Genomic DNA, 25,207 nt, shown 5'->3' on the forward strand with positions numbered 1-25,207 from the left:
AGTTAATAAGAAGAGCAGAATCAGAAATAATGCTGAGCTTTAACAGCTGAAATGATTTAATGCCAGCTTTGCTATATCTGCTCTATGAGACTTTGGCCCATTTTGACTATTTGAAATATTTTTGAACTAATTGAAATACTCTGGTGTAGACCCTCCCTCAAAGACAAACACCCTAAGTAAGTGTTTTCATGTAGACTAAAAAGAAAATTAAGAGTAATTATTTTTCCTTCATTAACATAAATAATGTTTTCTTCTGGTCCTGCAGAATGTCTCACTCAGAAGCTGATCTGGAAAGACCTCAGAAACTGAAGGATTTCAGAAGAAATTATTTCTGAATGGAATCCAAATATTTCAAAACATGCTGATTTCTATTTCTGAAAGAACACACTTGTGGAACTATATTCTAAACTGTTCATTGATAGAAGAAGTAATAACTAATTATTAAAATATAGTTGAAATTAATCTTAAGATTTTTTTCTTTCCTTTTATCTAGTGTTTGAAGATTCTATCTAAAATGCCAGGGACTAAGAAATGCAGTTCAGAGCTTGCTTAGAAAAACAAATGAGACAACTGAATACTGGGTTGGCTTCTCCTTTTTTTGTACCTTTCTTCTACCTTTAAATAAATACACAAGTATATCTACATGCACATACAAACCCATGGACACATTTGTGACTGTAGAAAATCTACATTCTTTGAGTAGTTCTCCAGACTTCATACAGTGAAAATCCCTGGAGATTACACCAAAGTAGTATTTTCTATTAAAATAGGTATTTTTTCCCTGCAACACTTCTCTTTGGTGAACTGACTGTTATAATAATCCCCCACCTCAATGTGAAAACCTCAAACCAGTTTTCAAACATGAGTGAATTCACCCACAATAAAATTTCAACCACTGAGTATCAATGAAAACTCGTTTAGGATTAAAACATGAGGCAGAACTGGCTAGGTGTAGTTTGAATTGGAGGGAGACATTCATTCACATCAAGGAATATCTCTCAGGGATTTGTACCTATCTCTTCCTCCTGCACTGCTTGTGGGCTCAAGCCCCAGAAGGGAAAATACTCCATCCCACCTGGTCCTGCTCAGCAAAGAGCAGATGCTGAAGCCTGGGAGGTGATTTGGAAGCCCTGAAGGGAAGGCAGCTGCTCAGGCAGGAGCAGAGGCTCCCTGGCACCTGGGGAAGGTGCCTGACTCCTGCACGAGCTCAGCACCTGCTCGCACCCAGGGAAAGCTGCCCCTGCCCCCCGAGCAGCACTGGCTTTCCACCTCCACAGCTCAGCCATGCCAACTCCAGCTCGACAGCCTGCATTTAGGACTGAGGAACACAAATATCTAAGAACAGAAAGGGTGAAAAAGCAAGCACTTGATGCAGCACTCAAATGCAATGTAAAAATGACCTTACTTTATATATAAAATAAATAATAATAATAAAAATAATCTTAAAAGCCCTTACTTTTTAACTGTATCAAAAATAAAAGAAGATTTTTGACCATCCTCTGAAAGTCTACTATTCACAAGGAACCTAAAATTCATACCAAGACTAAAAAATTGATTTTTAGGCCTGTCCTAAAACACCAAACATCCCATGCATGTAAACCTAATTTCTGTCTATGCCATCATATACTTAATTCATTTTTCTGCTTCAAACATCTGCCCACATTGTCAGGTCAAACCAAATTCAATAGGACTCCTTACTGACTCACTGTGATCTAATTGAACAGGATGAGCCTTATTTACACAATCTCCTTGTGATTCTGCAGTGGCTTTTCAGTTCAGCAGCAAAGCCCCAGAGAGGCACCGTGCTGTGCTTCTGGTGACAAGGACAGGAGCCTCACAATCCTACCTGTGAAACTACAAGAATCAGTGAAAGCCATAAAGGAAAGACAGGTAAAGGTTAACCAGTGAATTCCAGCTCTCTGTTCAGCTGCTTTCAGCCACGCCAAGCAGCATTACAGGAAACACACAACATTGCTTGGGAAAGTTAGAATTATCCTCATAGATATCCTGAGAGACAGCACTGAGCATTGCAGCACTTGTGCTTATTAAAAATAAATGTCTGGTCTATTTATAAATAACAGGGCATCTAGTAAGTGCATCAATTAAAGAAGGAAAGCAACAACAGAGCTTTAATAATGGGAACAACTGCTCCTGGATCTCCATGGATGACTCCATTAGCTGAGGCCAATTTGACTTTTTCTGATTAAGCATACAAATAAAAGCTCCCAAACAGGTAAACAGAAAGCAAAATGATGTGGTCTTGTCCTGTCCTCTCTCAACATTTACTGGACAATGAATTGCCCAGTGAGTAGGCAAGTCAGGTCTATCTGAGCCCTGAACCTGACAGGTCACTGCTGAGAGCTGCCAGCCACTAGACAACAGCTGATTTCTGCTGAACCCAGAGCATGAGAGCCAGTGCAACCCAGGCCAAGTGAAGACACTAAAATGATGCGGGAGAGGATGTATGGAGAGGGAGCAGTGGCTGTTTAAAACCTGTCATGGAGCCAAGGGCACTTGAAGTCTAAGCACAGCCTTCACCCTGACTGCCTTGGCTGCTCTCCTGTAACCATTTGTCCCTGAGGCCATCTCCAGGACAGCCACAAAGGACTGGGGCACAGGAACAGGGAGGGTTTGTGAGGTGCTGCAAACATCAGAACAGACCATGAAGGCCTCTGGGTGATAGGTTCTCAAGTCACAAGTGATGGTCTCAAATCACTGCTGAATGTAAAAACACTTTTTAAGAAAGTATGTGTGTTTGTATATATATATATACACCATCAGACCAAATTAACCAAAACCTTCTTTAGAAACCACACTAGTCACTACTTCATTGTGATTTCTAAACTGGCCTCTGCTATTGGTAGAAATGTGTCTGGGTAAGCAGCTCTCCCCACTGAGCAATCAGTGCCTGGGCTTTAATGACACTAAAATACATCTCTTGTCATGTAGTGAAGGGACTTTGCATACCCTGGAATGTACAAATATCCATTATATGCACTCTGCTATGATGTATTAGTTCTAAACTGATGTGGAAGCCTGATCTGACAGCAGAAAGGCACAATTACTACAACACTGGAAGCTGACAGCATTTAATTACATCCTGCAGCAGCTCCCAACTACACCCACTGTGCACAGAAATTAACCTCCCAATAATCTTGGAAAAAGAACATTGCAGGGCTTATCCGTGAACTCAACTTGCCTTTTAATACCATTTCCAGCAAACAAGTTAAAAAATATTGTGTGACTGACCCCTAGTAACAAGCTCCTATTTATATGTTCATCTTAGGGAAAAGGTTAATCCACAGATTACAGAAACTCTGGGCAAAGGAATTATTGATGAGCTAAAGCTGCCTTGCCCAAGCTGCAGCACACAAAACACACCTGACCTGTTGACTCCTTGCAGGCAGTGACAGGAAAAGGCTGTTTGGGTGGGAAATGCTGTGCTGGGTCTGCCCATAGCCCCTGTGCTGGGATTATCAAATCTGCAGCTGATGGAGAAGGGGATGTTTGTACTCCAGCAGCAGTGCCCCTGTGCAGATCAACTGCAGATCAACAGGACAGTGCTGACAGTCCAGGCTGGGAGCACTGCTGAGCCTCCTCCAAGCTGTGTGTGAGTTGCACTCAGTGCTGATCATCTGCACATTACAATTCTCTCATTCTCACTGTTACAGGCTTTAAAGAAGTGAATAAATTCTGCCTTCTCCAACATTCATATCTGCTTTATCCTTTCTGGAGTTCATGCTCCAATTCAAGTTCTGTACTTAACACTTGCAACAAAGGACGCATAAATACAGAATTCCCCATGGTACTTTCTGTGTTGGTAAAATTATTATATTTTCAGTGGCAGTATACAAAGCTCCAAGGGTCCAAATTCTAGTTTTACCTGGTAAAACCTTCTAGTTTAAACTTATACGTTTTTTACTTTTTAAAAATTAAAAATTTATGTTTTAAAACTTATTTTTATGTTTTGTAATTCAATACCCTTCCTAAAGTTTAGATTTTGAACTTTGAATTGTTTTTAAATAGTTATAATTCAGCTTACATTTGATTAATTACTTCCCTTCATGTGACATCACTGTAGCTTTGGAACTGGCTACTTGCAGGGGTATCCAGAGTTGAAAAATTACTGAAAAATTAGTTGAAAAATCCACTACTTGCAGAGAAATACATCATACATTTAGCTAAAATGAACCTTAAAGTTTTAAATTCTTGTTGTAACAAATGAGAGTAGCAATTACTTTCACAGAGAACAAAACCCATAAGGATGAAAGCACAGTTAAGGTGGCATGTGGGTGTTTATTTTGGTTTTTAAAACTTTCGCTAGGAAATGTCCACTGCCTGATATACAAGAAGGCTTTTGTGTGAAAGCAGTGCAGTATACATGAAAATCTTCACCTGGTCCAGAGCCAAAAGACACAGGAGAGAAAGGCAGAGGTGAGGGAAAGGCAGAGCTGAGGGAAAGGCACAGGTCAGGGAAAGGCAGAGGTGAGGGAGGGAAAGGCACAGGTCAGGGAAAGGCAGAGGCTGCCCCGTGCCTGCACTAAGGGCTCTGCAGGGCCCCATGAGCCGTGGCAGGGGCAGCAGCAGCAGCAGGCTGGGGCTCTCCAGCTGCCCCCACCCCAGCCATGGGTGTGCCCTCAGCTGTGGCACAGCTCAGCCTGCAGCATGTACCCTGGCAGTGCTGCAGCCCAGCTGCAGGGCTGCTGCTGCAGACAGACAGACAGACAGACAGACAGACAGACACCCCGGTGTGCTCACACAGCCCTGCAGGACAGCAGCAGCCCTGGCCATCAGGGTGCCTCCTGGGCTCTGGGCATGGGGTGTTTCCTTTTGAAATCAGTGCTGTGCCTGTGTGTACTTGCATTTTTTCTGCAGAATTCCCTGTGTGATGGCAGGCTGAAGTTTGGTCAGGATCCAGTGATTATCCAGGTAATCCAGTGATTATCCAGGTAACTGCCTGTGCACCCACACCAGGGGACAGCTGCTGTGAGCAGTTTCACAGGAGCTATAGAGCTGGGTGATTTCCAGCATAGTGCTGTCTGAACCTGCTGTCAGAGAAGAATTCTAAACAGATTTCTGGCTGTAAAAGGATTGAAAGGAGCGCTGCTGTTTCTGCCAGGAGTGTCCTCTAGTGGAGAGTGAGTAGGGACAGGGATGGGCTGATCCACGAACACCTCCCACTCACAGACCTGCCTGCCAAGGTCTGCAGTCCCGCCAGGCTTTTCATTGCTACAACAATGCTTCAAGGGAAACTTGGGAAAGCTTCAGCAGCCTAAGAAATGAATCTTCTGAGAGGCTACAGAGAATAATCTATGTTAAATTGTATACAGATACTGTGAATGCACGGAGTCACAAAATACACTGTGGGTCAAGCCACTGGTTCATGATTTAGGTAAATTCACTACCACAGTAATTGTCACTCTTTTTCATATATAATGTTTTTTCTGACTTATGCAAGGTGCCGACACATAGGCTGGCAATTCTCTCTTTGAAGGCCACACCACTCTGCTGCACTAGGAACACACAGCTCCTTAGATGCAAATACCTGCAGCACCAAAACTAAATGTGCAAGGCTTTGGCAATCACAATTCTCACTGTATTCTTGAATATACTTTAAGCAACCATACCGAGTCTTTATAATAGAGTATTTGCTTCTAAAATCTATTTTGTCTGTATATATATATGTCATATATATTTATATACACATACTCACACATATACACACACAGGGCAATTTAAAATCTCTGTAGAGATATTTGAAGAAACTTACCACATGTTCCATTCAACACTGCTTTTGTTCCATACGTTATTTCTCCACCAGTTTTTAATTTTATTGTTTCTGTTTCTGACGAAGAGTTTTTATTATTGGGAGGACTGTCCCTCTTCACCCTGGCTATGGTCACCATCCCCAATGGGCCCAACAGTTTAGAGAATAAAACGTAAATACAGGGCCTGAGTGTGTTGTTAGAGCCAGCCATTTCTGACAGTCTTTACAATGGGATAAACACTGTCTGTCTACAGTCCCCATGTATTTGAAAGTTACGACAAACATTTTACTGAAATGTAAATAACTGACATCACTGCTCAAACAGGAGGCTGAAAAATCTCTCCAAAAATCCCAAACCCCAAAACACTGTCTGACACAAAACAAACCATTAATGGTCACTGAGAGAGCATGTTTTAGCGATCATGAGTATTGAGATCATTTTTTTAGAAAAAGGATTAAACCACTGCAGTCAATTAGTAGCTCATATTCACACATTTTTCAGCTACAAAATTATATTCATCTCTAAGGAAGTATATTTTTCCCTGAAATCTGTTTCCAGTAAGACTATTACTCTGAATTAGTAATGTAAATAACCATACTTAACCTTAGCCTATTGAAAGGCAGCTGCTTCTAGATTTGCATGAAGAGAGCTAGTAAGTAACTATAAGCACGGTGGCCCAATTTATTAAAAGCCTCCTGTTTTATTTTGTGGCTCCATTTCAATTCTACAATTTAACAATTTATTTTGCACTCACTATTATTTACTGAGATTTTTACAGCACCTAGAGAGCCTGAAGGAGGATCAGGGACACAGGCATCCTCAAACCCATCCAAAATCACAGTAAGTTTTATGAATAGGAGTAGTGAAATCTTGTTTGTTGGACTTTGTGAGTATTGTACTGTGTGTGCTGGGCCAGGGATCAAAGCTGCCCTCTGCTGCTGCCCTCTCCTCAGGAGCAGAGCTGGAGGAGCTTCAGCCTCACTGAGTTACACAAACCTTGTCACTCGTGCTGTGCTGGAGAACTTTTTCAAACCAGTGATCAGTACAAAGCACCACAGAAACCCAATTCCAATTAAGCAGATTGTCAGCCTTGAATTCCAAAAACCATGAGGTTCTCAGAATCCTACTGAATCTGTGGGCCATATTCCCAGTCAGATGGACAAGAGACACATGAAGGTTTGTCTAAATGCCATATGTGAGTGCTGTACAAATTTAACTGGGGTGATTTAAGTGCAGTGTTTCAGCTGCAGCTGAGCCAGGTGAAAAGGCCACTGCCCTCAGCTGCTGTCACCATCCTTCCAATGGCAACACACTGCATGTCCCTCAGAGGAAGAGTCTGTCAGCCCTGCCCAGCACACACCTCCCCAAAACCACACAGGACACTTCTAACATCTGAAACCTGAAGGCAAAACCGACCCACTATAAACAGATTTTAGGAAGAACTTTAGGGAAGGGATATTCTGTCAGCAGGTGCAAGGATGACCATCTCAGAGGCAGCAGCCTCTGACCCAGGTCAGGGTCACAGCCTTAGAAATGTATGGACTTCAGTCAGCTTAGGGCCTCATGTCTAAGCAGCAGACATTTTTTAATCAGTAGATTTTTAATCAGCAAGTTTTTAATCAGTAAATCTCACCTCTTTACACAACAGGGAAATAGATGATCTAACCCTAAGCAAGTCCAAACTGCAGCTGCAGTCACACTCACAGGATATGCTGCTCTCAATGCCCTGGTTCCCAATAGCTCCCCACACTCCTCTGAAACACATGGTTGCCCTGGGTGATGGATGTGTAAAATTAGTCCATCAGGAATGAACATGCATAGAATCAAAAGAATTGTGGCAGGAGAAGTACTCTAGCCCTGCCACTTCAAACATCAGCTCTCCTTCTGTAAGAGATTTTTTTCTAGCATCAAAGGCCCATTCATAGGAGATCTTCAACTGAGGGTTATCAGATCTTATTAAGAGCTTGAAGCGTCCCATCTGACATCCGCCAACCTCAGGCCAGGGCTTTCTGGTGACATTTGCATGCATTCTGCTGTTGTGGCTCTGTGTGTGTTTGTTTTCTTAATGGACTTTTAAACAAAGCAGAGGTGAAAGTGAATACAGCTTCCTTCCAGGATTCCTGCCAGAAAGGATGAGATACACAAACCCAAGGACTGCATTCCAATAACCCAGAGCACACCCAAAGCAGCAGCAGTACCTGCTGGACACACCTGGGGGACAGCACACCAGGTACACAACAATTGGGATTTGTGCTCCTTGTCTCCTACCAACATGGCCTGAGGGGCACAAGCCTATTTGAACCTGGAACCACGTGGTGGTTCATGACTTTGGAGTACCTCTAATGCATATTTAATTTAAAGACACATGAGCCACATGTTTCATGCAGCTAATGGCCACTCTCCAAGTCAGATCCTCAAAACCTCCACTTCAATTTGCTTATTCTTCACAAATCCTGGATGCAAAGCTCCAACCTTCTGTAGAGCTTCATCCAACCAAGCCATATCAAGAAGTGTCTGGAGATCTAATAACCTCTTGAAGCAAAGCATTTGTTAGCACTGCAAATGCTGTGCTGCAAGGGAATCCAGCAGCAGTGAATGAGGGGCAGGGAAGGTGCTGGCAATAAACAGCCAGGACTCCAAAACTGGTTAAGATGCATCTTTCCCTGAGAGAGATTTCTCAAATCTGAGTATCTAGAGGATACATAAACCTTTCAGTTTGCATTAAAAAAGCACTTCTTGCTGTATTAGTGGAACCACTTGGCCCCAGGTGCAGAACAGGCTGTGCCCAGCAGAGTAGGAAGGCAGAAACAAGAGCAAGGCTGAGCACAGTAACCATGCAGGCATGCAGCACCCTAAGACATTCTCACACCATGGGAGAGGTTCAGAAGTGAGAAAAAGCCTTATTCAGTACAGTGGAACACACCAGATGAAGGCCAAGTCCACACAGAAATTGTTAGTGGGATCTGATTGTACCTGGAGGCAAATCCCCTTGAGACAGGGCTGTAAATCTTTTGTGTATGGCTTTTTTGTGATTCAAGCTTGCATAAATATTACACCCCACCCTTTCAGGCTGTTTTAGCACAGTCATGGAATTTCTAATGAGCTAAATAACCCTTCCTTCTGTTGAGAAATTTAATGGTATATATTTCTCTTATTTATTGTTACCAACACCAGCTCAGCATAAGTTCATGATCTGTAAAACCAATCTTTTTTTTTCCCTGTTGAGCCTGAATACATAAATTTTTCAGGCAGTGTAAACGATTAACAAAAGAAAAATCCAGTGGTTCACAATATGAATGAAAAAAGGGGCTTTGGATCAATTCTATTTTGTAATAGTTTTGCAGGACCTCTTGTGAGTAAGAAGAATTTCTAGTAAGTGGGAAGGATCTATTGTAGTGAACCCTGTCCTCCCTCAGGGCAATTCTTTATTCAAGCCAGGCCATTAGCAAGGGTAAATCAATGTTATCAGCTCACACACACTGACAGCTTGTGTGGTTCCCACTCCCCCTTTCCTCCCCCCACATTAGGTTATATTTTTATGCTCTCCTGGGAAATTCAATTAACAGTGTTAGTCCCCTCCCCTCAGTCCATGACTGACACCATCAGGGCTCTTTTCAGTGCCCACTGACATGGAAGATGTGTCTGCTGATTTCTCACTCCAGGTTAACAAGAGAATTTCCATCCCCTGCTGCAAATGGCCATGTATGATCTGTGCTGTAAACACAGCAACAGCTACTGAAATCAATCCTTCCTGACCTTATTGATCAGGACACTCAGAGAGAAAAGTACTTCTCCAGTGCTTCAGTAATGTTTTGGGGATAAAACCCCAAATCAACAACAAAATAACCCATGTCTATTAATAGATCAAATGCAGTTTTTAATTCCCCACTGCAGTCTCAACAACCAGCAAAACCATGTAAACAATAATGAGCAACACTCAGCTTCAGTTCACATCTCATTTTAAAAAATCTCAGCAGATGACTACTAGTAAAAGGCTGCATACAACTCCACATTCCAAAGTGGAATCCAAGGATTACTTAGATAACTTCAAATAGATTAATCTTTTCATAGTAGTCATGCAACAACGTGATTTCTGTATTTTGCAATCAATAAAAAATGAGTTTTCAATAATTAATGGAAACAGCAAAATTTGAAAATGCCACAACTCTTTGAAACACACAATCAGCTTGACGAGAGGCTCCAAGGAAGCACCAGAACATACATGAGGATTTGTGCATCCCAGGCAGCCTGCAGTGTTTAAAAGCATGTGCCATTAACAACTGTGTTCTCCACACTGACTAAGCTGTGAAAAGCATCAAGCAGAGCTCTCATTTTCACAGACATCAACTCTGAACCACAATGATGCAACCCCCTCCTCAGATTTCATTAATTTGGTTTCTTCCAGAACTAATTTTCATTATGTCTTGATTACAGATAAGAAAGAGAAGTATTTTCTAATAGTTGAAGGGAGAACAGAACATAATGTTCCAGCTGAAAACTCAAATACTGTGGTCCTAATGGAACAAAAAACCACATTACAAGTCACAAAGCACTGTGGCAGCAGACTGACCATGAGGAAATAGGAAAAGAGACGCAAATGCAGTGCTATTAATTAAAAAAAATATCCAACATTTATCATCATAAAGCAAAACATGCTCTACAATCCTATCACTTTGGAAAAGTTTAAAAAGTTTAAAAAGTTTAAAAGTTTAATATCCCACCTACATACCTTCCTCCTCCAGCAAAGACCCACTGACTCTGTTGCACTTGCAAAACTCAAAAGATTGGTGCTCCAGCAAACCTGGATCCAGTTCTTTCCTCTGTTTTCTGCCAATTGTTTGGGCCCTTATTGTAAAAGCTGTTTGTGGGTAAGCATTACAACCTAGGTGACTGAAATGACCCAGGTTCAAAACAATCTTCATGAAAATCGAGGAAAAAAGTGAAAAGTGCAATAGCAGACACTGCTTGTTACATGGAACTCATTTATTCTTCAATATCTCACATTAAACACTCTCAAACCCAAAAAGATGAGACTTGAGGACAAAACAATTTACAGGTCCATTATAAGTCACAATACCTCTTTTTCCAGAATCCGAGAGATCTCTCCTAAAGTCCTGTCCAGACCAGGAACTTTGTTGTTGCCCAAGGAACAGCCATCCTGCATTTGGAGGTGCTTCAGAAGATCTTTTGCTAATCGCTGTAACCTTCAACAGAAAACAAAACCAAGAGCAGTTAAACTCCCTCATTAATGTACATCTTTGTAATGAACCTCTGCTAACAATGAAGGAATCATGAGAATCTAGGTCAAATATTAACATCATCTATTCTAAACAGGATGCTAAACATCCTACAGTCAGCTTGGAGTGACGTTTCACTACCTACTTTTCCAAGGAATCAGCAAAGACACAGAGTGAACAGGACAGCCATAAAGGTGCCTTATGAGCTACATTTGTTTCTGTTGTTTCCTTATTCCCCTTCCACAGCTTATCCTGCTAGTCTTTGCCATCCTCATTTTGAAATGGTTTCACCCTATTTAAGATGAGTAAGGGAAATGGAACAGCAGGAGCACTTGGCTGATTTCTTATAGCCATCATAAAAGAAATGGCTCTTAGGGTTATTTGAATAAGAGAAAAGCAGTGGCCTTGCAGCTTACTCAGAAAGGGCATTTGATTAACAAGGGTCAGTAAGGAAGCCAAAATGCAGAGGTGGGAGCAATGCAGACACACACAGGGTTAGGTTTCATTTCTATTTTCAATGTTCACATCTGCACTGGGCTCTCCTGCTGGGCAGTGAGGGGAAATAAATACACAGGGCAGGGCACAACTGTCTCACCCCAAGGTCCAAAACACAGCAGTCAAAACACACTCAGGGTTTATCCTTCTGTGCAGGTGGACCCTTCTGGCTCTGTGGGAGCAGCAAGGTAGAGGAGACAAGGTTGCCAGGGTCCCTGAGCTGGGGACAGAGCAGTCAGCAGGAGGGGTCACTCTGTACTTGCCATGGATTGATTTGGTGACACTGCTTCAGTGTCCCCTCCTGGCTGCTCACAGTGACAAGGCTCAGGGCCGGCTGCACCTTAGCTTTCATCTCCTGGGCAATCTGCACTCAAGTGGGACAAAACTGTAAGTGAGCAGGAGCAGTGGGACACTGCTGGGACTGGAATCCTACACATAGGAGTCTGAGGAAGGAAAAAGGGGAAGAGTAACAATGCTCATCATAAAATGAGAGACAGCAGTGCAAAAGGGCCAGGAGGCATTCACAGAGTGACCACAGAGTATTGGAAAAGAGAAGGATTACATTAACCAGTCTCCCAGAAGTGAGGCAGGAGATGGAATGGCTGGAGAATGCACCACAATAGTCACACTATATTAAAAAAAAAAAAAAATCAACATCAGAATATTAATTTGGGGGAAAATAGAGAGTTTTCACTTAATCAAGAGACAGGTACTCTGTGTCTTCTCTTTGAAAAAATTAGGAGCTTCATTAATAGCTTTCAAGACATGCTGAAGATACATGTATGTTCTTGAAGGACAAATAAAAATGATTTGTAGAATTTTGAGTCTTTGACTTCTTATCATCTGGTCAGCTGAGCCTACTAATATACAACCAGGATTTTTCTATGACAAGAAAAATAAAAGGAGATTACATCCTGATGAGATTTTTTTGCACTGCTATTTCCTCTGTGGAAAATGAGGTTGGAAGAAACTTCTGTCTATCTCCATAAGCCACAAGCTAAAATGGGAAACAAAATTAAAAGCCAAAGCCCAAATAACTGCAGGACTTGGACAGTAAATCAAAAGACCACAGCACCAATGAGAAGTGAACTGCTGCAGTCCACAAGCAGAGTATTCTCACAGAGTGGGATTTAGAATGGCTATTGCCTTGGCAATGTTCTAGCACGTTAAGCAAAAAATACTTTATTTCTTTGGTATATCTACCCAAATCCCATGATTAAAGCATATATAAAGCCCACCACCCTATACTGTAACTTCATCTGACAAAAGACAGGTTTCCATTTGCTTCATTTAACATCACAGGAATGGAATTCCACCAGGATTAACCACAGAGGTTGAAGAAAGGCACTTCCCTAATCTCCAAGGCATCAGCATACAAAATGTGTAAGGTTTATCAAAACATCGCTCCCAAGGACTGAAAGGGAACATGATCACACTACACTGAGCCTTCAGCAGACACAACTCACACAAGTGTCTTTCTCCTCAGTCTCTTAAGATGCTCCAGAAGTTAAACATCACGCTCAGTTTCTGTCCTCACTTACAAACAGCCTGGACCCAGGAAAAGCTTCCACCTTTCCATTTGTTCTAAAAGTCTTTCTGGACACTTCCACCAAAAGTCCAACTTTTCTAAGCATGTGTTCAGCATCACAGAGTAAGAACCTGAAAGAATGAATTTCCAATTCTGCCACATCCTCATATCCTGCTGCAGGGTGAGTCTTCTGCCAAAAGCAGTCAAGGGATGCTGTGTGATCACATGGGGAGGAGAGGGGAAATAAAAACTGCCTCCTCCCACCCAGTGAACCTTGGAGAAATTTTTAAAAACCCTTCATACTGACTTCTTGGCCGTGTCAGAGAAATAAGAATAATTTTTGGACTGTTTCAAAGGAGTAGAAATCTATGCAAGAGGACTTGTGCTTGGATGCAGAATTTGCCATGGCTATGAATGGATTTGGGAAGAGAGAGTTCTTTGTACACACTGGGCTCCTGGCACACTCCTGGTATGAGCTGAGGATTAATGGGACATGGCATCCACACCTGATCCAGGCACTCTGGAAACACCATTGAGTCCAAATCCAAACATTTCAAGACAATTAATTACTCTTCCTTCTGTACCCCAATTTTCACTCCTCCAATGCTTACTAAGCTATAAAGGAATGATAAATGACTGCAAGTTTACTGTGCAGGATAAAAGAGAAAGTTAATGTTTTTTTCCATTATTTACATCTCACTTATTAAGGTTTTAATACTCCTCACAAATGGATAATTTAGAATGCAGAAGAAATATCAGAAGGATGTAAGGTCTGATTTGTCTTGGAATGCTCCCATAATGTAAACCAATAAATTGTGTGTTCAGCAAATACAAATTCAGTATCTGATCTTTTTGCAATGCAAATGGGAAAACAAGGGATATTCATATCAAAGGTTTCTAACATGGCCTAAATATTTTTAGCAGGTTTAACAGATTTTATTGCCCAAAGGAAAAAGATCTGTCAATATTTCTAGGCCACATTTCCTCAACAGAAAAAGCCAAAAAGCCTTGAAATAGTAGCACCAATGTATCCAGCACCTGCAGATTTAAATGGATCCCCATTTAAATCCCCATGTCCCCAGTGCCACCCCTGCCCATTCCCCGTGTCCCCAGTGCCACCCCTGCCCATTCCCCGTGTCCCCAGTGCCACCCCTGCCCTTTTCCTGTGTCCCCAGTGCCACCCCTGCCCATTCCCCAGTCCCCAGTGCCACCCCTGCCCTTCTCCTGTGTCCCCAGTGCCACCCCTGCCCTTTTCCTGTGTCCCCAGTGCCACCCCTGCACTACAATCCATGCCCCCAGTGCCACCCCTGCCCTTTTCCCGTGTCCCCAGTGCCACCCCTGCCCATTCCCTGTGTCCCCAGTGCCACCCCTGCCCTTTTCCTGTGTCCCCAGTGCCACCCCTGCCCATTCCCTGAGTCCGCTGTGCTGGCCCTGCACTACAATCCCTGCCTGGCACACTGGGCACCCTCTGGTCCCTGCAGGGTGCCATGAGAGCACATCCCACAGCTGGACACAGCCCCCAACACTGCCAGACAAACCAGCTGCAGCTTCATACACCTTGAAATGGAAATCTGAAACAAGATGAACAATCCCTAGAAATTCTATTTTCTGGATGTATTTCTTTGCATTCTCATGTCATGAGAATGTTTTAGCTATTCGCTGAAGAGGAAATTCACTGCCTGCCCAATCATACCCCTGGTATTTCTCTTGTTTTAAAGTTTACCTGAATTTTATTTTATTTACACTCTGGCTCTTCTACAGTTTACACAACATTCTGGAAATTAAATTTTTTACAAGTACTTCTAGTTTCAGAGATTGTCTGGTTTTTTTCCTCAGTAATCAGTATTTTGGTATAAACATCTTATAACTGGCCTAACTGTACTCTAAGTCTACTACTGCAGGAAAATCTACAAGGTGAGTTTATCCTGTGAATACAGTGATATATCATAATGAAAGAAAGAAAGCACTGTATCAGTACAGACATTTAGCTTTGGGCTTCTGAAAGAACAAACTTCACACTACATTCCCATCTCCTCTGCAGCAGACTCTTACAGGAAAGAGTATTTATTTTTCTCCCTCTTCTTTTTGTGCTGCAGGGTGTTTCCAGGATAACAGTGGTTCCAATTTCCATACTATCTGAAGTATTCCTTTACAGTTAAAAGAAAAGGCTAATAAAAAGAATACATTAAAACAATTCCTTGTTATGTGAGGAGAGACTAGATAAAATATTAGACCAAGAGATTAACTTTCCCCTTGCAAACCTGCTAATTCCCTTCAGGCACCAGGAATCTTTCATTACTTTAGTTTCCCTGGATGACAATTATACTTTGCTACCTGGATATTTAACACTGAAACACATGGCACTGCCCCTACATTAGCAGATACTAAATAAATGTAAATAACTCTCAAACTTTGTGAAAATGTTTTCCTTCCCTTTTCAAAATGTGCTCCATGGACACCTGACACACCTTTTGCCACGTGCTCCCAGTACACTGGACACTAAATAATGGCTCAGATCAGTTCCCAGGGAATATGAATTAATACTACAAACCCACCAAGAGTCCAGCAGCACTTACAAAATTACCTGTGTGTCACCAGGGACCAACCAGCACCTGAGAAAGGCAGACAGCAACACCTGCCTGCTCTGGGTGACAATGTCCACAGTCCTTCCCTTGAATGTCCCCCTAGGCACATGACACAGTTCAGAGACCAAAATACCTACCAAACAAGGCAATATTTGGAATTATCCCACCCCTCTGTCTAATGTACATGATTTTTTTAAAGAGACACTAAAAAACACAACTGTCCCAGCCATCTTTTAGAAGTCACTTCTAAGAAAACTCCCCAGAGTTTACATTTACATTTACAATCCCAGCCATGTATCAGTGCTGTGCCACTGAAAAAGGGATGCACACTGTGTATCACAGCAGGGTACAGCCTGTCTGCTTATTGCTATTAGTGTAGTACCAGTGTAGAGCTTAGAAAGCACCTGGATCAGTGCTTCCTCAGTGCAAGAGGTTTTACAAATCTGCAAAACTTCAACTAGTAAGAACCACTGAAACAGTCTATCAGCTGCATCAGGAAATCAGTGGTCTCATAATATTAAAGTGGTCTAATCTTAAAGGTGATCTAAAAAGGCTTTTTACCTGCCAAACACTAACTCTGGTTTCTGTCTGTCTTCTGTAACAACTGACAACATGACTAAGAACTAAAATCAGATAAGAAGTTGCATTCCATAAGAGGTTCTGGTTGTTTGTGAAGACACTCAGTTTGGGGGTAGAGAAGTGGATAAAGAAATGTGGCATAAGCAAGGAAGCATAAATGAAAGACACCTTTATTTAATTCTAAAACACATTGCTTCTCTTCAGCAAATAAATAAACCTACCAATTGTGTCCCATTTTAAACAGAATTTAAAAAGCAACTTCTCCATTTTTAAGCTCCACAGCCCACTCAGTCAGAAGAGATTTTCTGTCCATTGGTGTACTCCCACTCTAATATGAGTACATCAAGTTTCTGAATACAATCTGAGCACATCAAACCTCTGCATGCACAGCTTCCCAAGGCAATAATGCTGCAGACCCAGTTTGTTTCTTTGTGCTGACTCCCCTTCCTGCTGGCCTTGGTTAAGGATCTTGTACTTAGTTCTGTATTCTCCTGTTATTTTTCTCTATATTAAGATTAGGCTCTGCCATGTAAACAGATACAGTCTGAACTAAAACTCTTGCCTCATAAAATTTCTTGCTCTCTCATCCTTTCTCTTTTAGAAAGAGAGAATACTTCCCTATTCTTCTCCCATTTTGTAATATGTGTTGTGCAAAGTAAACACATTTTAATAGAAACAAATGGGCTTCTGGTTGACTCACAGACACTCCTCAACTTAAAAAGCCAGTTCAGACTTGAGCTCCTATTTTTACCCCCTGGATTTCAAAGAAGCTCACAAATATTTAAGCATTCATAGCAGATAAAAAGTTGTGTAATTTTGGAAGTAACAACAACTATGGTACCTGAAACTATATTTTAAAAATGTAGATGTAAGCAGCTGATAGATCTCTAGGTTTCTACATGAGGACTGCAGAGAGACCTCCCAGATCTTGATGGAAGGGAGCTACACAGTGGCCATCACTATTCACACCTAAAAGGGTACAGCCCTAGCAGAGACAATAAAGGAAGAAACTAAAAAAGCAGACGGAACAGAAGATTCTGCTTGAAAGCAAACGAGCAATTAATTACATAAAGAGAAATTAAAAATTCAAATTCAGGATCAGTCAGAAGATTTGAAAACATTTAAAAAAAAATAAAATCTGAGTTTCTCTTGTGCTACATTTGAGACAGAACTGACCAGGTTCCATCACTGATAATCTCAGAATTTAACACTGAGACACCAGAGTTTATTAATATCTTCAGAGTCAAATACATTCATTTCTACTTTCTGATGACTAGAACCTAATTTTTTATTTTCTAGCAGCAAAGAAAAGCAAAACACAAAAGCTACAAACCTAGAAGTCTCAGTATACCATGCAATGTATCTTGCAAACAGAAGTGCTGATGACCAAGAACTGAAGCCAACTCCTTCCCGTGTGTTTATGCAGGTGTGCCATCTGCTGGAGATGGGTCATTTTCTTGTGTCAAACCTCAGTGATGGATTTTTATTATTGTAAAACACATCTAAGATTCAGCAGCAGTTTCCAAGCTTTTGAAAAGCTTGTGTAAAAGATACTTGCACACAGGTTAGTTGTATTACATCGGGGAGGTCTAAGTGCAAGGATCTGAACTGCTGAACCACCAGCAACTTGTACCAAGTGCCACCTTCCTCAGCAGCTCATGGCTGATGGAACCACAAAATACACAGGATCTGATACAGGTTACTACCTCAGTCTGAAGACGAATATCCTCAGTCTGGAAAGTTGTTAAAATTTTAGGATGAGGGTTTTTGTCTCCAGCTCCTGACACCCTCCAGTCCCTTGACTGATGCTACAGACCCCCTAAGCCCAGCTACCAGTAAGGCACACACACCATCTGCCCAATGGGAATGGATGTGTCAGGAGCACTAAGAACAGGGCAGGCTGCATAATCCTCTTAACTAATCTGTTTGTTTCCCCAGTTTTGGCTTAGGAGTCTCTCGGAGCTTCCCTAGAGCAGCAGCAATGCAGGTGAGCTGTCAGTGAGCACCTTGTAAATCCTGGCAGGAGTTCCCTGCATCTCCCTGCATGCTGCATTAAGAACATGGGGTTTGGTTTCTCTAGGACCTGGTTCCAGCTTCCCCCTGCACTCCAAGAGGACAGCAAGCAACACCATCCATCTTCTCCATGCCATTTGTGATACTGTAGATCTCTACAACACAACCCCACAAGAACTTCTCCCACTATCATATTTTCCTCCAGGAGTACTACACAAAAGATGCATTTAAGTTGACTTTTCAAATGGTAGAAAATAGTAATAGATTTCTACAACATAAGTAAGAACTTCTTCCCATTATCACACTTTACTCCAGGAGTACTATTTCACTTATTTCCTAATACATAAGATACAACTGAAATCATTATGTATTTCCCTTTCTGCTGTCTCTGAATCTTCAGCAATTGCAGCTTATCTGTTCAGAGACAAAGAACTAGAATTTCACATCCTATTCCAAAGATGTAAATGACCTGGGTATTTCTACCTGATGATATTCTTTGTTCTGTTTTCACTTGTTTCTAAGTAATTTTAACAAAGCATTTTTATGAGCTGCCGAGTACTGAGCTGGTATCTTCCAGGAACTACTATCCCATCTGCAAATGCAAGGCCCACACTTTTAATGTGAAGCTATAATTGAGTTCTGTCTTCCCCCTCCATTGGGCAGCACTCAATACACACTGGATTTCAGCTGCCATTTTACTGCCTGCTCACCCACTCTCTTCAAAATTATCATTCAGCAGCAGTTCTTATCCCTGCTGTCCTGAATCTCTGCATGAACACCACACTGTCCCCTCGCTGCTGGCCCCCTTTCTCCAAGTCATTTGAGAACATGCTGACCATCACAGAACTGCAGAACTCTACTGGTAACCTCCCTGTTCTGCCAAGGACTGAAGAAACTCCAATTCTTTTCCATTTCTTGATTGTTTTCCATTTAAACTACAGCTGTATATGTTCTTTTAAAATCTTAGGTAATAGGCCTTATCTAAATCATTTTGGAAATCCAAATATTTTGCATCTTTTCCCAACTGGTTTCAATGGAATCAGAAAACAAAAGTTGAGCAATTTTCACTTTCAAACGAAGCAGAAGGAATTTGTCAGTGGTCACAGACCTTGTTTTAATCTTACCATCCAGCTGTTTTCATCTGTGCCTTATCCTTGACAATAAAAAGATCTATTTTTTAAAAAGCTCAGTGTCAGTCTAAGGCATCTGAGCATTAAAGCATCTGTGTTTCTACCAGAAGAACCTTTGTTTCTGACCACATGGAGATTAAATATAAGATTTCCAATCCCAGAATTCCAGTGCTGAATTTTCACCCATCAGTCTTGAAGTACAAGCCTGGAACCTTTTTGTTTCCAAGTAAGAAAAATATAAGTAGATATTCTCTTCACTATTGTGACTTACACAGGTTAAGATTTACAGTGACTTCAGGAAAAAACTGCATTTATTGAAGTTTACACCTCTGATAAATTTTGTATCAGGACTGATCTGTAACTTAGGATGGCAACATGCCCCATATTGAGGGGAAACCTTCCACACCTGCTCCACTAGAAATTTCAGAGGCACTTCTGTGACAGACAGGGGGGAAAAGGTTATGTCTAAAATACAGAGAGATAAATGCTTACTTGGCTTTAAATGGGGAATCAGACACAGCATTTTTTGCTTCCATCAAGCTCTCATATTCCTTTGCCCTGGAGGAGAAAATATTCATTATTATTGACTATTGTCTAAAGTGTACAGGATGTAGGAGAGCACAGGAGTTCAAACCTTTGGGTTTTTCTGCTTCATAGTAAAGCACAGCATTTCTGTCAATGCTGCTCTGTCATAATCCATAAGCCACTGGTGCTTAACTACTGGCCATTGGCATTAACAATTTATCATTAACATGACTACTTTAGAGTAACATCAGTACACAAAAGGTGCATTTAAGCTGACTTTTCAAATGGTAGAAAATTTCACAAGTGATATATACAACTGTAGTAATCTACTGCCAACTATAAAATGATTAGTGATACAATACTATATAATATTATGATAAAAATACATAAGTAATATTATTATTCTATAAAATATGAATGACTTAGACATGTAGTGCAAACTAGATCAATACATCAGAGAGATTACAATTAACATACAAATAATTGGTTGCATTTGCAGGCACAGGAGCATTTTTTCTGTGAAGACTGACTATAGTGTAACATAATGAATGTTAGGCAAAGAGCACAGAAACACCTCCACCAACAGTTCCTTTGCTGCTGGAAACAGAAATACAACCTCTTTAGTCCCTTAAAAGTATTGTTTACACTGGCCATATGCCAAAAAGCAGGAAGAGGGAGACAAGACTTTTTTCCACTGCTTGTTTTCAGTGCAGCCAGCCTGTGCCAACAGGTGCAAACCACGAGTCCTTGCTGGAGCAAGCACAGTGACAATCCTGTACCCATTTCCAACACACACATAAAGCAAAACTAATGCAGGCACTGCAGTGATGCAGATACATTTCCCTCAGATACACAGATCAAACTTTTCTTTATATTTTCTGCTCACCCAAATGGCTCAAGTTTCCCAAAGCTACTCAGACTGTCCTTTCCTTTGCTTCACCATTCCAACTCATGCTCCACACAAATATTGTTACATCACCACCAGCTCTGATTTGTGGGTCATTAATAAAGCCATTAATCACAGCTGAATTTAGTATTAAACATGAAGGTGAGATTCCTTTATTAACCTTTTGCCTTCTTAGCCAGAAACAACACATTTCAGCTTCTGTGGGGACAAGTCAGTCAAAGCTGAATTATCACCCCAAACCCCTGTTACTAAATGCTCGTGGCTGCAGTGCTTTAAACTCCCTGCAAAGCCTGGACCAACCCTCTGCTAAGCACAGCTCTAATGGTCCCATTCAGCTTTCATACACCCTGCCTTCCCTGTGTGAGTATCCAAATATCCTCCTACTAGCAGCATACACATGATAACTGAGATAATTTACCTACCTATATATCAGCTGTTACTGATAGCACCAGTTAAATGGCTTAGGGTTATAAATATAATTAATAAGACTAACAAAACTTCTCAACACATCTAATATCCCATTGATCACCATTTGTCCCCTCATTCACCTCTGCCCTTCATTGCTTTGATACTGCAAGAGTGATTTAAGAGCTGGAAACTCAGGAGTGTAACAGGAACCTATTTGGTTGCAGTTCTTATTTTTTTTCCAGTTTAAAATATCACAGCTTCCTAGAAACTGAAATGAATGTGACATTTCAAGTGCTGAGGTGTAAGGGCATTCATTGTAACTATTTATTTTCCTAAAGAAGAGTTGCAAATATGAACTAAAACATGGTGTGTAACACCTATGAAACTCTGAATTAGCAACATCAAAATACCTCAGCTTTATGTTGCTACTGGACATTTTTATTATGAAGTCTTGTGTGTTAACATCAGAAAATCTTTTATTTAACTCTGAGTTATCTTCAAGGACAGTAAAGCTATTGGAAACTCTAGCCACCCTTTAAAAGTAAAACCAAGCTTAATGAACATAAACTTAATGTCTCCTCAACAGAACTTAGATTTTGAAACTTTCACTGTATTTTTCAATACAATTTTTCAGACATCACTGTTGTAAAATGCTGGCCCTTTATTACTGTTTTAATCCCAATTTTTGATGACCAATATGCTGACTCACACAGCAGTCTGACACATGCAAACTCAAAATGTTCTGAAAAACTTTTTCTCCTATCTGTGCCAACAATAAATTATTATTTCAGCTTACATTCCAAGGTCTGACAAATCTTTGACTAAATTCAACAGAAGCAGCCTTGGAGAAATAATTAAAACGGGACCCAGTAACTGCATTAAATCAACAGGTCATCTGAATAACTCTGCATCCTGAGCTAGCAGAAACCTGAAGAACATTACTCAGTTCCAGCAGAGATATTCAGCTAGTGGATCTGCTCATGCAAAGAGGAGAGCAGTCAGAAACAGTAACACACTGTGTTTTTGAAGGCTGATGTGCCTGCCAGGAGTTAATAAAATACCTCACTTCTAGTGCAGCTCTAGAGAGCTTTTCTCACTTATTTCAAACCCTTCTTTCTTAAAAAGGCAGAGGAAATGTGTAACAATGACTCTTACCTGGCTGAGAAGCATTTTTAGAGAGAAATGCAAAAATGAGCGACAATATTCAGCTGAGCATCCTGAGCTGGGGACCATTCAGCCATGAGGAGTGACAGTGCCAGCTCATGATAAAACGATGTCCTGCACTCACACCAATTTGCAGATGTCACTTTTTAGACTAAGAAAAAATTGCATGTCTGATAACTCACTTTCCACTTTAAGATCTTTTTAACTTTCTTCTTGTTGTGACAGGCAACAAAAAATTATTAAATTTAGTCATGGGATTTGACACTACAGCAGGCTGACTTCTATTTGTTGATTACTATTGATTTTCTTTGATACTTCATTTAAAAATCAATAGCTAGAAAGAAAAATAGGCATGGTTTACACAAATTTAAACATGCTATTGTATGCTAGAAGAGGCTACAGTTTTGGCAGGGCACTGCCATCCAATTATGAGAAAAGCTCTTAACAGGTGAAAGCAAGGGCTCCAGATCGATATTCAGTTTTCTTTCTCAATCAGAGAAAGTGGCCATAAATTAGGCTCATCAGTGTTATTTTCAAGACACTCTCAAAGCAAATAATTTAACATTTTTTTCAGCCTTCCACTGCACTCATACTAGAGGACAGAAGGTAAAGTTTAGAACAAAACTTGGAGGAAAAAAAAAAGAAAAATAAATCTGTAGTACCTGGAGTTCATCCGTGCCTTCAGCTTTTTGGCTTTCTTTTTAATTTTCTGTTTCTCTTCTCCATCTTTTAATGGCTCCACAGGAACAGAACTCTCGACCACAATGTCCACAATGTACTTCTTTAATGACAGGTGCTCCTGCAGAAAGCATTGAAATAATATTTAATGGTATAGTACGTGATGGAGATCAGATTATCTTCCCAGGATAAAAACAGTGGTAAATATTTAACTGAAGGTTATGAAAATGAATCCATATTTTAACATAAATCTTGGGAAAGAGATTATTTCACACTGGAGAGAACAAGCTGTGTGCTTTCTAAAAATGGAGAAAAATTACTGAAAGAAGAACAATAAATACTGTGCCTTCTTTTCAAGAATTGTTATCAAGTATGGGCTCCAAGCTGACAGCCTCCCTCTCCTCTGAGCTGCCTTTTACAGCTACAGGAAACCTGTCCTACCAACAGAACTCATTACATGCAATAAGCTCATTTTGTTTTTTATATTAATTCTTCATCACAACCTAAATGTGTCTTCACCTTCATTAAAATATATGGAAATGGATTTGACTATTTTACTATTCACTACTTACAACATGACCATTTATTAATAGGAATATCACTTTCCCCCTCACATTAAAAAATTTGAATTTAAGCAAAATATTGGTAAAATTTCAGTTCCCCACAGAAGAAACGCTAAATAACCAGTTCAAGGCCAGTTATTAGAATGCATTTGCACAATTTTTAAAATGTTGGGGCTTGTACCTGTTTTCTTACAAAATATCAAACTTCTTATAAAGCACAGGTCACCACAGCTTATTAGGATAATTTATCCTTGAATATTATTATGGCCACAATCAGATGTGGTTATTCATCTTCTCTTGGTAAGTACCCTTAAAATTCAAAGTAAAAGGTGAAGTGCTAAAAAAATGTATAGACAATGATTTAGATAAAAGATATAGAGAAACCTTCTAGATAAAATTTATGTATTTTATAAAAATTTATATTTTCCAGAAAACAACCTATATTTTCTTTCATTGATTCAGAAAAATATTGCGCCTGTTGTAAATAAAATAAATCTCAGTGAAATTTCCTGGAAAAAGACCATTTAGTTTTTGGAAAGCAGTGCTGCATGGTATAACCTAGGAATATATATCTGGTGGAAAGAGTAAGTGAAATACCTAATTTAAATCCTAGGAATGCAAAATGAATACTGAATTAGTAGGTCTAGTTCTACTGAGTGAGTACTGGACATAAGAAATGCAACACTATCCCCTGAGTAAATTCTGAAGGTAATGTTGGCTTTGCCTTTGCTCCTCTGCCTCCTTGGCACACCTGAAGAGTTTTCCTCAATGAATTGTCCAAGTTGTTCAAACCCTCCACATTGTGCTACAGTCACTGTAAAGTCATTTTAGCAGCTTTTAGAAGCATTTTCTCTGCCCTTAATAGTCTCCATTCAGTTTTAGCAAGAAGTGCTTAAAAGAAAACCTTCTCAGGGTATCTGCAGAGGCTGTGCCCTTGGAGCAGGAGTGCATTGCCATGAGTTACTCTCCACCAAGCTGCTGCAGTACAGAATAAACCATCCATCTCCTGGTTATGAACCAGGACATCTACCTCTCTGTCTCTTCAGAGAGATGTATCCCTCAAAAATACCTTAAATCCCACTTTAAAACACCTTTTCCACTAATTTTCTTTTTAAAAGTAGAAATCCAGTCCTTATGTTCAAACTGCACAGTAAAAAAAAAGGACTTCCTCAGAGCAGACTGTGGCACTCCTGCTTTGCTACCAGGCTTCAGGGTGACAGGATCCTGTGACATCTACTGAGAAAGAATTTAGGAATGACTTCCATGGGATTTGGGATGAACATCCCTGCTTTCCAAAGGCACAGTCAGCACCCGCAGGAGCTTACCTGAGGTCTGTCCAGTGGGATCAGCACTGGTAACACTCAAAACTGAGTACAGAGCTGTTACTGCACTTCTACATCTTCCTTCAACAGCACAGCTGGGATTCTGGTTCTGCACATCTTCAAATTGTCACTGCTCCAAAGTGACAGCAGAGTGGAGTGAAGTTCCCACTGCACTCTGGGATGGTCACCACAGCACACCAGGGCAGGCAGGCTGCTGAGCAGCCACATCAGGGCGGCTGTGACCATGGACTCACACTCATGCTGGGCACAAAAGGGGACAAAGCTTTGTAGCTCCTGCACAAACA

General features: G+C 40.8%; 1 protein-coding gene across 2 annotated transcripts in view; it reads right to left on the reverse strand.

Moving 5' to 3' along the window:
- The window catches only part of SCAPER (S-phase cyclin A associated protein in the ER), a 140,084-nt gene that overhangs the window by 56,767 nt on the left and 58,110 nt on the right, over positions 1–25,207 (reverse strand). For both annotated transcript variants that reach the window (XM_033070745.1, XM_033070746.1), the window contains exons 21-23: positions 23,002–23,138; positions 19,828–19,893; positions 10,846–10,972 (exon numbers count right to left, since the gene is read on the reverse strand). In XM_033070745.1, the coding sequence (XP_032926636.1) occupies positions 10,846–10,972; positions 19,828–19,893; positions 23,002–23,138 (330 nt within the window). The remainder of the gene's footprint in view (positions 1–10,845; positions 10,973–19,827; positions 19,894–23,001; positions 23,139–25,207) is intronic.

The sequence above is a fragment of the Catharus ustulatus genome, chromosome 12, assembly GCF_009819885.2.
Source record: "Catharus ustulatus isolate bCatUst1 chromosome 12, bCatUst1.pri.v2, whole genome shotgun sequence".
NCBI classification, from domain to species: domain Eukaryota; kingdom Metazoa; phylum Chordata; class Aves; order Passeriformes; family Turdidae; genus Catharus; species Catharus ustulatus.